Here is a 12,109-nt window from a genome sequence, read left to right as displayed (position 1 = left end):
ACCTAACATGGAGGCCAATTGGCCTAAATATGGGGAAATAATTGAAAAGATTGGAGACAATTGGAGGTTGCAGAGCTTGGAAAAATTAAAAAACAAGGTGCGAGATTGGTTACATTATGCACAAATTCAAGAAGTTTTTAAAGTAGATAAGAAGGTTGGATTCCAGGTGGAAAAATCGAAACTAGAGACAGAACTGTTAGAACCAAAAAGTAAACTACTTTCGAGAATGTATAACCTGCTGCTTAAATGGAATACCCAGGATGAGACAGTTAAATCCGCCATGATAAAGTGGGCGCAGGATTTGGGGCATAACATTATGTTTGAAGACTGGGAAAGGTTATGGAACACCGGAATGAAATTTACGGCATGTAGTGCCTTGAAGGAAAACATTATGAAAATGATATACCGGTGGTACATGACCCCAGTCAAGCTTGCTAAGATATATCACCTGTCTGATAATAAATGTTGGAAATGTAAAGAGGCGGAAGGGACATTCTTTCATCTCTGGTGGACCTGCCCGAAAGTGAAGGCCTTTTGGGAGATGATTCATAATGAACTTAAAAAGGTACTTAGATTTACCTTACCTAAGAAACCAGAGGCCTTCCTCCTGGGCATGGTGGACCAGAGAGTGCTTAAGAAGGACAGAACTTTTTTTATGTACGCTACTACAGCAGCAAGGATCCTGATTGCAAAGCACTGGAAGACACAAGATTTACCCACACTGGAGGAATAGCACACGCAGTTGATGGACTACATGGAACTGGCCGAAATGACTGGCAGAATCCGAGACCTGGGAGAAGAAACAATCGAGGAGGACTGGAAAAAATTTAAGGACTATCTGGAAAAACACTATAAGCTGTATGAATGTTAAAAAATGCATCTTTTAGGAAACTCTAGCTTCAGTAAGGTTAAACTAAAGAAATGAAAATTAAGGCACAAGAAGTCTGAGATAGAATAATGAAATAACTTTATTGTGTTTAAATGAAAATGTACATGATTTGGGTTATAACACATTTGAAATCGGGTAACATGATAAAACGAAGGATACAACAAGTAATGAAATAAGTTAACAAATTGCTGATGTTATGTATTACAGAGAATGCAGGGTTGGGAGGATGTGGGGAAGTCCAGCAGATTTGGAAAAAAGAACAAGAAAACTTGTAACCTTTCTACTTTACTCTTATAATATGTTCTTTATTCTTTTTTCTGTATTTTACAAACTCAATAAAAAATATTATTAAAAAAAAACAAAAAAAACAACAAGATAGATGAACCCCTTGTTGCTTCTTCCACCTTCTGGGAAATGAAAGTGTCAGTGAGGCAATGGAGGAATTTGTTGGACTTTACATTCTAGGCTGAGTTTGAGTTCCAACAGATATTTGGGTAATTTTAGTTTCCCATGACTACCATATCTCTCCATTTTGAATGTCTGGTAATCTGCTCTAGGAAAGCATCATTCAAGTCTTCAGTCTGGCTTGGAGGTCTATAGCAGACGCTCACAGGAAGGTCACTGTTGTTTCTCTCTCCTACAATTTTTACCCATATACTGCTTTTGATGTTCCAGGTCATGGATTTCTTCACAAGTGTACATATCCTTTACATATAATGTTCCTCCTCCTCCTCCCTTCCTGTTTGGTCTATTGCTTTTGAGCAAGTTATACCCCTCAATTCCTACCTTCCAGTCATGAGTCTCATCCATCAGGTTTCAGTAACGCCTGTTAGTTCATATTTGCCATCCTGTATTAAGAGTTCCAATTCATCTTGCTTGTTTCCCATACTCTGTGAATTAGTATAGAGATGAAACTATGAGTCATTCCCTCCATTTGCTTCCTTCTAGTAGTTTCTTGTCCTTTAGCAGGTTTCTGTAGCACCACCTCAGTTTCCTGTGCACCAGTGAAGCTATTATCCCCAGTACCAGGTGTTCTTCTGTAATGTTGTCTCCCTCAGGATTTAGTTTAAAGCTCTCCCGATCAGGTTCTTGCCAACCACCATGAGAAGTCCTTCCTCAAGGAAGTGGAGATCATGGTCCAAGAAGCAAAGCTTTTTCAGATGACACCACCTGCTGAAGGGTCTTGGGGCACCGCCCGTTTTTCCTGTTGAAGGTTGGGGCTTGTGTATGTGAAAATGGCAAGCATGGGAACAATGTAGCTGACCCCAAGTCACTCCTGTCCTCTTTAGTAACAAGATTATGTTACTAAAATACTGTACCAAACACTAGTATATAGGACAAATATCTGTGATGTATTTCTAATGGATTGTTTTGAGGCATAGGCTTGAATTTGTGGTGAGTAACTTTTTATCCTAAAATATATTCCACTTAACCAGTTACTCTGTCCATGAGGTTCAATGACTCTTTGGATTCAAATGCAGCTTCTTGTAAAGACCAGGATTCTCTGTATTTTATATTCTCTTTCCCAAAATTGCTGTTGTGGCGATCACACAGGGCCCCCGGACGTTTCAGTCTATTGACCCTGTGCCACCACTGCGATTGCTTTCTTCGCTGCCACCACCCCGCTTCTCACGGGGACACACCAAGTCCAGACAGTTGTTAACATCAATAATCAAGTTTATTTTTAAGTGCAGGAATAAGCGTATGGTTTTGGTTTATTTTTCTCTTGTCAGGTTCTTAAATCTTAGTTCCTAACAACTCCAAACTGAATTATTCCCAACTATCTATCTAACTCCCTAACAATTCCTCTCACTCTCTCACAATACAACTCTGCCAACCCACACCTAAGCCTCCCTCTTCCTTCTCCAACACCAAAGCCTCAACTCCCAACTGACAACCCTCAACTCCCAGACTTCAACTGTCTTTTCAAATCCTCCGACTCTATTTTTTACTCCCCCCTTGCATTCTCACTGGCCAATCACATCACACCCATTTTTAACTCTTTCCTTGACGCATCCTAGGGGCAAACGCCACACTGTTTTCCTTCCTTCTGATTTCCTGCATGTTTCTGAAGAACTGCCTTCCTCTCCTAGGTGAACATCCTCGGATGGGAGCCCTGGATGTTTGCCCCTTCATCCCAGTGAGGAATGTTACTATGGAAGAATGTGTCCAGTGTGCCAATCTGTTTGGGAAGCGTTTAGCAGGTGAACTGCATGTGCCAGGTGAGTTGGGTTTGCAAGACAGCACCTGGTCACTCCAGGCCACCAAGTGAAATTCCTTCAAAAATCTCTGTTGGCCACTGTAATGTATGCCTTATCAACTAAATATCTGGCATGTGGCACCTTTAAGGTAAACAGCTGTGACCCATGTGGTCAGCTCCTGGAGAGCAGATTAAGAAGGGTGGTCAACTCTGGAGGCCCCCAGTCCTTGTGAAGAATAATGTTTGATTTGCAATTAACCCAGCTTGTGGTGAATGAATGAATGAACTTTATTATGGTCACAGACCGTACTGTGTGGTGTTTTCCTATATGAACATCAGAAGACAAAATAGCCACCTCTCTCCTCATTTAGTTCTCCCTTCTTCTTGTGGGCAGGTTTGTACCCTACATTGCCTTGATGTTTTGGCACATACAATGTGCACAGACATTCCAGATAAAGTGTGCTGGGGAGGTTGGATGGTGTCCACTGGACCTGCACACAGACTCTATATGTGCCATTGGTAGGGAATGTATGTTATGAACCTATGCATGCTGGTCAATATGTGTGTTGGTTCCCTGTGCTATCACCTTTTCTGGGTAGTCTAACATCACGGCACAATGGAAATATCAGATTCTATCTGTCTGGCATTAACCTGGAAGTAACTGCAAGGGTGGCAAAGTTTTTATTGCATGGACAGGTGGAGTCCCCCAAACCCTGGGCGGCCCCCCGTGTGGAATAGTGACTCAAGACAACGTGCTATAGGATTAAAATTGGCCACAACTTTAATATAGTTCAGATGTGGGTAGACCTTGGCTCAGGCATTGGGCTTTTATCCCTCCCAGTCCCCCGCCAGAGATCTGGGGAACATCTGGGTTATCCAGTGTGTGTGTGGGGGGGGGAATGGGCTGGCTCTGGAGAACATATGCCTGCCCCCGTTACGCCGCCGTCACAGGGGAGAGCAATGACGACCTCTAGGCATACGGCCAAAGCCTCCCCTCAAAGAACTCATTTAACGGGGAACCCTGGTATCGTCGCCGCAAAGAGGAGGGAGGCATGTGTCACTGCTGCATGCCCCCCCCCATTCAGGGAAGATAGACTAAAGGATTCCGCCCAAGGTCTGATACCGCCAAAGTTGTGACATTTTGCTACAGGAAAGGCAAACCTGCCAATGCAGGGGAATTCCTTTCCGGCCCTTCAACAGCGACCTTGACGTAGCAGCACCTGTGTACCTGTGGAGAAAAGGTTAACCTGCAAAAGAAGTCTTAACTGAGTGTGGGTAGGGTGGGAGAAGCTCGGGAGCCGACTGACAATTCCCAGGTAAGATCCTCCCCCTATTGTGTGGGCAGGTAGTCCCTCCCCCCTACCTGGCCTGATCACCTTGGCAGCGCCTCCCCAGGCGGGATTGGGCAACTGACTGAGGTAGGCGGAGACCTCCAGGTATCCCACCTGGGGGAAGGTCATTAATAGTAGTGTTTCTTAGTGGTGAATGGCACTATTTAGCGGGAAGAAACTGCAATGAAAATCCTTGTTATTACATATTTTTACATGGCTACTTATTTGTATATATTTTAAAATTTTATATGACTGTTTTATGATGGCCTATATTTGTAATGCCTAATAAAGGTTTCCTGTGCAGTTAGGCACTCTGTTCCCTGGAGGCCAGGGGCAGGGAAGGGGCAGGAGATGTGATCCAAGCCGCCGCCGCCACACAATGACCTCCTGCATTTCCTGAGTGGTGTGAGGTGCTCTGGAAAGCAGTGAGTCCCATGCACCGTTGTGCGGCTGGAAGCTTCTTGAAATAAATCTGTTGCAAGCCAGCTCCTGGCCTGTGGCCATCTGGCTGTGAGCAGCTTGTGTGGATGCAGCGTTTTTTGAATTACACCATAAGCCAGCATTCTCAGTAGGCACATCTGGCTTATTTGTGTACCCCTGACGGCAATCACACAAAGACCCAGCTAACCCCTGGGATGCAGTACACAACTCACAAGTTTCCCAGCATTCCCTGATTGGTCCCAGCACCATGGGGCAGTGTTATGTACTGAAGTTCTCACCCTGGGCCAGCAGGGGGATACTGTAGATAGTTTTCACTCAGGTCCACATATGCAAATAAGGGATCGAAAGTGACGTTCAGTGATTGGATAGTTACAGAAAGTGGTTACTGTTGCGTTCTAGTGGAGCTCTATATAAGCAGGCTGGCTGAACCCTTCAGTTCAGTTCTGTTCTGACCTGTGAATAAACAAGAGCTGTTTGGAGAATCGCTGTGTCGTCTGATGTGTTCACCCACAACTTAACAGGCAGCAAGCTGGTTGCACCACAGAGTTCAAGAGGTGGGACTGTCCATGGAAGGGAGCCCCCTGCAGTCTCCTTTCCCCAGGGCCTCCCCAAACCTGGAACCAGGCCTCCTGCTCCCTCCTCTCCTCTGACTCTTGAGTCCTGCAAAACCAGCTTCTTTGGGTTGCAGCCTGGCAACTCCCTGACTGGATCCATGTGCTTTCTCAGTAAATCTGCCCCTCTTTTGCAGTGTATCTCTATGGCAAAGCAGCTCTGAAGGAGAGCAGAATATCCTTGCCAGCCATCCGAGCAGGAGAATATGAAGCCCTCCCTGAGAAAGTAAGACTAGGTGTTGCTTGCAACAACAGCTCTACTGCCAACCCTTAGATCAATGGTCAGTGCCCTAGTCTGGGTAGCAATGGAGGCATTTTAAGAAGGGATGCTCAGATTTTATTGGATGGAGCTGGTTTATGGTTACAGCACAGCTGGCATAATGGAACTACCACAGCTGCCGCTTCAAGCTCCTGCTTACTGTTGTACTAGTTGCTAAAGCGTGAGCAAGTCTTTCCCAGTACTTGTGTGTGCACAGGGTGGAGACACCTGCTCATGAATCATTCCTGCAATTTCCATGTGGATTCTGCAATCCAGCTTCACTGGATGTATTTATCCATGGCATTTGCATCAGATTTGACTTACAGATTCCTTTTAATAGAAATGAGAAGAACATTCAAAATACACCTGGCCACTCGGGCAAATTTCTTTGAACACATTAGCTCAGAACGTAAGTTCCTGCAGTGGTACCTCAGGTTACAGACGGTTCAGGTTGCAGACACTTCAGAAATAACTCCGCTAAGCCAGAAATAGTACCTCAGGTTAAGAACTTTGCTTCAGGATGAGAACAGAAATCGCGCGGCGGCAGCGGGAAGCCCCATTAGCTAAAGTGGTACCTCAGGTTAAGAATCGTTTCAGGTTAAGAACGGACCTCCAGAACGAAGTTCTTAACCCGAGGTACCACTGTATTTTAAAGAGCTACTGTAAATATAAAACTGTGTTGATTTAATCTCAAGAAAAAAGTTGCATGAATAAATTCCAATGCAGGACTCCCCAGGTGAAAGTGTTCCAAATGATTTTTCTGACTAGACTGAGGACGGTTCTGCTTTCCCTTTCACACCACGGAGCCCATGCTCTCCTGTGCATGCTTAGTCCGTGATAGGGCCCACTGACAAACCAAGAGCAGACAGTAAACACGATAATCATTTGCATTCATCATCACACATCACAGTTCTCAAGGTAACAAATAACTCTGGAGTGTGACATTGCCCAGCAAGCCTGCTGTCTGGCTCTGGGTCTATCTAACAGTGAAATTGTTATTATTACTGGAATATTACAACCCCCTCTTTTTCTTTGTTTTGGATTTTTAGCTGAAAAACCCAGGATGGGCTCCTGATTTTGGTTCTGCAACCTTTGTTCCAAGATGGGGAGCCACAGCAACAGGTGCACGGACATTCCTCATAGCCTACAACATCAATTTGCTGTGTACAAAGGAGCTGGCACACCGGATAGCCCTGAACATTCGGGAGCAAGGCCGCGGAAAGGACCAGGTATTCCTGTGTCCAGGGAAGAATTGGCTTGCAGATTCCCCCCTCCCATTGGAATCCTCCCACAATTCAGAAAAGGGCAAAGAAAGGAGAGATCTCCCCAATTTCCTCCTGTAATCGCTAACCCGGTATTACTCTTCATTTTTACCCCACTACATGCCTCTCTGCAGGCCACAGATGATGGCAGGGGGAACATATGAGTTCATTCATTGCTCACTGAAACTGGCAACTTGCGCCAGAGCAGCCAGGAATCAAGGCCTGAGGGTTTTGAATCTTCTTTTCAGGGGCTCCTGGGAAAAGACAAAAGTCCTAGGCTGGGAAGATGAAACCAAAGGAGTGAACTATATTCTCCTAAGACTGGTTAGACTTTTGCTGTGGTCTTTTGGCCCCTACAATCAGTGGCGTAGCGTGGGGGGTGCAGGGGGGGGGCCCGGCCGCACCGAGCGCAACATCTGGGGGGTAGGGTTAGGGGGCGCAAATCCATGGGTTAGGGGGCACAAATTACTTGCCTTGCCCCGGGTGCTGACAACCCACGCTACGCCACTGCCTACAATTTACAGCTCTTTCCTCTGCTTCCTTAAGGGTAGCTGATGAAGCAGACTCCAGTCCATCAGTCCTCATGCTATAATAATCTTTAAAGTGCCACAGGATTCCTTGTTGTCATTTGGAAATGTGAGGAAGTGAAAACATGAAGAGTCTCAAAACAGGAATATTTTGGGAATGGGGTAGGAACTTTTAAATCCGGTAGGAATATGATAGGAACGTTAGCTTTTGGCTGCTGGGGTTAAGAAGACAGGAAGTAGTTGGCTCCTGTTTGCCAGCTTCCCACCTTATTCTGTAGATGGTTGAAATTCTTGCTCCTGTTTGCGCTTTGTAGCCTGGGCGACTGAAGCAGGTGCAAGGCATGGGCTGGTACTTGGACGAAGAGAATATTGCTCAGGTTTCTGCAAATTTGCTGGACTTTGAGACCACGGCCCTCCACACCGTCTATGAGGAGGTCTGCAAGGATGCCCAGGTGAGCTGGACAAGGAGGTCGCGCCAGAGCATCTCAGAGATGACCTGAGCTAAGACCTTTGGGGTGAAATGTGTCGGGAGCAAGGAGTTGCAGCCCAAAGCTCTTGCGGCTGGGCCTTTGGCTCACTTTTATGGAGCTGTTCTCTGGTTACAGAAGAATTGATTGCAGCACAGCACACAAAGAGAGAAAGAGCTACCAGTTTGCGTAGGCATTGGCAGCTGGGCTAAGAGCAGGGGATCTGGGGACCGCCTGGCCCTTTAGCTTACTTCCTGTCCTCTGCTGCAAACGCTGCAGAACAGCAGGGGAAGAGAGGGAAGGGACTGCTGCTCAATTGCATATGTAAGCCAAATAATCCCCAGTATGGCACCAGAAGAAAGCTACGTCTCCCCTTTTCACGTGCATGGGGGTTACCCTCTCTTCCCTGTGCCCCAAACACAGTGGGCGAGCTTTGCCTGTCCTCAAAGAGCCCTCACACAGCAATGACCACCTACGAGTTCGCAAGGGTTAGGACTGGGGTTTCTGCTTGGCACTAAAGATACCAGACAAACGATCCCACTTCCAGCCATTCAAACCTTTCAAAACATGCTCAGCTTCTTATGAACTGGGAAAGCATCGCTTGCAGGCTGAGATTGCATTGGTTATACCTTCTTCTCTGAGTGTTATCTGAGAACATTTCTGTATTGAGAGTTTTGGGTTTTTTGGATTATTTTCTAGTCTATGCAGTAGTGTGAACTTGTGGTGGTAGAAACTTAAGCGTCATTTGAAGAGATTGCATGTTGCATCTCTGCCAGAGACTTGTACCTCTGAGTGTGTGTCTGGATCCCTGGGGTTGTGCTGGACTGCTGTCAAATTCCTGTTCTTGTTTCTAGGATCTCAATCTGCCAGTGGTGGGATCTCAGCTGGTGGGTCTGGTCCCCAAAAAGGCCATGCTGGATGCAGCAGAATATTATATTAACAAAGAAAATCTATTCATCCTTGAGGAGGAGCATAAAATCAGACTGGTAACCTACTTGAGTCTCCTATGAAATGTATTACTGTACAGTGGTACCTCGGGTTACATACGCTTCAGGTTACAGACTCCACTAACCCAGAAATAGTACCTCGGGTTAAGAACTCTGCTTCAGGATGAGAACAGAAATTGTGCGGTGGCGCAGCGGCAGCAGGAGGCCCCATTAGCTAAAGTGGTGTCTCAGGTTAAGAACAGTTTTAGGTTAAGAACGGACCTCCGGAACGAATTAAGTTCTTAACCCAAGGTACCACTGTAGTAGGATTCTCCTTTTCCACACATACTTTCACTCTGTTTTGCAACTGGCTCACTGTGTTTTTGCCTTACTATATAGTGAGAATGGTTGACATGTGGGACGGATGTAGAGAATTCTGATGGCAACGGGAACAGAAATTCCCTGGTTTTGCTTATTCACCCCGAGTGAAGAACAGAAATCCATTCAGAGAATATGATTAGTAGTAGCTGTTGCTGTTGTTGACAGTCTGCAGATTATACATAATTGATTACTAATTCTCCATTTGCATTAAATTTCCTTTGCATTGAAATACCGTAAATGTTGTGGAATAATGTAATAGTAACATAATAAATTATGTAAAATTCTGCCATAGGGGATAATGAGACGCATTACAAGCTGCAGTAGAATGGAAGCAGCACTGCATGTGATAAACCATGAGTTGGCATCAGTCTCTTCCATCCCTAAACTGTGACCAGCGCTGCTCCGAGACATTTTGGCACCTGAGGCAAAACACCCCCCTCTTTTTCTGTGCCCTTGCTTTGGTATGGGGGCCGGGGAAGCAAGATTCCACAAGGACTTCTCCTTGAGGAAAAGTCCTTACAGAGCCTCACTGCCCAGGGGAGGGGTGAGACTCTGCAGGTGGATTGAGGCTCTGGCCAGCAAGTCACGGCTGCGAGGGACCAGGAGGTGGCAGCAGCCAAGTGGGCTGGCGAGTTTCTGCATGTGGCTCCAGCTGCCTCCTTCCTTTCTTCCCCTTAATGGCCCATCACCCAGGCTATCACCTCACCAGGAAGCTAGCCTGGCACTTCCAAGAATTAGAAGGGGGCTTCAGCCTGCCCCTGGCCAAAAAAATCCCATAACTATATGTGTGGTATATTTTAATGTAGTTGTTATTTTTGTATTGAAGTGTAGTGTGAACCTAGAAGCCTTTGAGTTGAAGGGCGGACTCAAACGAACAAATAAATAGTTTTTGAAGTTAAAGAAAGAATGGGGGATTCTGAACAAATCTGAGAATTATTTCATCTGTTCTGCAGGAAGCACATTTTGAATTTTGATAGACACTCAGACTCTTGGGAATGGAAGAGATAGATATATAAATAAATAAATAAATAAAGGGGGTGGGGGCAAGGATATGCCTGAGAAGTGGAACAGCTTGAAAGTTCTGTTTAGATTCATGGTGCGGAATGTCATTATACTTTTTTTTAAAGGAGGTACAAACTCTTGTGCAAAAATAAATAGATCACACACTCTCTCAAAATGGAGAGACAGTTTGTGGGATGAACTGCACTGTTTTATCAAGTGATTTTCTTGAAGATCTGAAACCCCTCCCCCACCAATTTTGTATTCCCCAGATTATTTCAGTTTCTGTTTAGTGAAGTGAATCTCTATTCATTTTCCATTCTCAGGTAATCAACCGACTGGGGCTGGACTCTTTGTCTCCTTTCAATCCCAAGGAGCGCATCATTGAGTACGGATGTTTTCATTGTCCTCCTTCCATTTTTTGCTTGTTTGCTGGGCACCGTACATTTGGCAAGCTTGGCTGGGTAGGGTGCAGGGCTGCAGCACAGGATGCTCCGGGAAGTCCACTAGCTTGTTTTACATCCATTTCCATTGCAAACAGGACCATGGGAAGTGCTGGGAAGCTGTGGGCAAGCGAGTCTGGGGTTGGGGTGACCCATGTGCTAGCTTGAAAGGAAGGAAGCAATGGGCCACTGGCTTCCCTACATTTCCTTATTTGTGTCAGGCCAAAGTCTGGCACCTCTTTGCTTCCAGAGATGCTCACTGGCAGTTTGAGGGTCACATGCATGCCCAGCCCTAATCTGGGGGAGGTTTGTGAGGTTTTGAGTCAGATTTGACGGTGGTTTGCCCCACCTGCTTGAGATGTAATTAAATGGTTTCATGTGCCATCATTTTCAAGGGAGTGAGTTTTGCTTAGTGAATGCAAGACCAATTCCTAGAAAGAGACAAAGCAATCCTCCCTGCTCTTGGTTCACCAGGGACAATGCTAGCAAAAAGCATCTGGTCATTGGGCCGTACTCTGCTAACATTGTAAGTACTACTTTGAATCTTTGCAAAAGAGTTACCATCCTACACATGGCAGAGAGATGCCTTCTCCTTCCTTGACTTTAGTTCATTCTGTCCTCTTGACGTACGTGAATATGCTTTTCCTATGTCCTTCTTGTCTTCCGAAGGGATATGGTGCAGGATGGCAAAGAGAGCGGCTGCCTGATATCCTTGCCTCTTCACACTTTTGTGCAGAAAGTTGGTGCCAGGTCAGCTGCTCCTGGAGGAGGATCCGTAGCAGCAGCGATGTCTTCTTTGGTACAGGAGCCACTTGTTTTTATTATGTTATATAGATTGTGTGTGCACCTTGCACATAAATCAGACAGGGCTGGCCTCCAAGTCCAGATGGGGGACTTGAATTTAGTCAAAAGTAGAGTGTAATCTGCATTGAGAGTATTGATATCACCTAAATCAGGGCGTCATCGGACAGTGCCATTTCTGCTTGCCCTATTCCCATTAAAGCAATGTTTCTCTTAGCCTCTGGGTTGGAAGGAGAGGAAAAATTATTGTGTTTATTAATATTGCACATATGGAAACAGTAAGGTGAATAAAAACTGACTCTTATTGAAATAAAAATTGTGCAGTCCAAAAATATGGTTCCAAAGCTTAACTTACAGAATTTGTTCTGAAACAGACACTCCAAACAATAATGTTCCCCAGAGTGGCAGGGGAAACCCGGCCAGATGGGCAGGGTATAAATAAATTGTTGTTGTTGCTGTTGTTGTTGTTATACATCTAAATAGTTGCATAGAATCATGTGCTTGTCTAAGCACAAGTACAGCCTCTTAGAAATATGAAATTACTTCAAACAGAGCAGAACACAAAGCTCTGA

General features: G+C 45.4%; 1 protein-coding gene across 2 annotated transcripts in view; it reads left to right on the top strand.

Moving 5' to 3' along the window:
* Positions 1-12,109, top strand: part of FTCD (formimidoyltransferase cyclodeaminase) — a 28,576-nt gene that overhangs the window by 9,676 nt on the left and 6,791 nt on the right. For both annotated transcript variants that reach the window (XM_083755903.1, XM_083755902.1), the window contains exons 3-9: positions 2,983-3,111; positions 5,610-5,698; positions 6,781-6,960; positions 7,835-7,972; positions 8,842-8,973; positions 10,620-10,681; positions 11,406-11,535. In XM_083755903.1, the coding sequence (XP_083612029.1) occupies positions 2,983-3,111; positions 5,610-5,698; positions 6,781-6,960; positions 7,835-7,972; positions 8,842-8,973; positions 10,620-10,681; positions 11,406-11,535 (860 nt within the window). The remainder of the gene's footprint in view (positions 1-2,982; positions 3,112-5,609; positions 5,699-6,780; positions 6,961-7,834; positions 7,973-8,841; positions 8,974-10,619; positions 10,682-11,405; positions 11,536-12,109) is intronic.

The sequence above is a fragment of the Podarcis gaigeae genome (genome assembly GCF_964106915.1).
Source record: "Podarcis gaigeae genome assembly, chromosome: 1".
NCBI classification, from domain to species: domain Eukaryota; kingdom Metazoa; phylum Chordata; class Lepidosauria; order Squamata; family Lacertidae; genus Podarcis; species Podarcis gaigeae.
The sequence above is the reverse complement of the archived record's forward strand: the minus strand, read 5'-3'. Positions and strand labels throughout refer to the sequence as shown.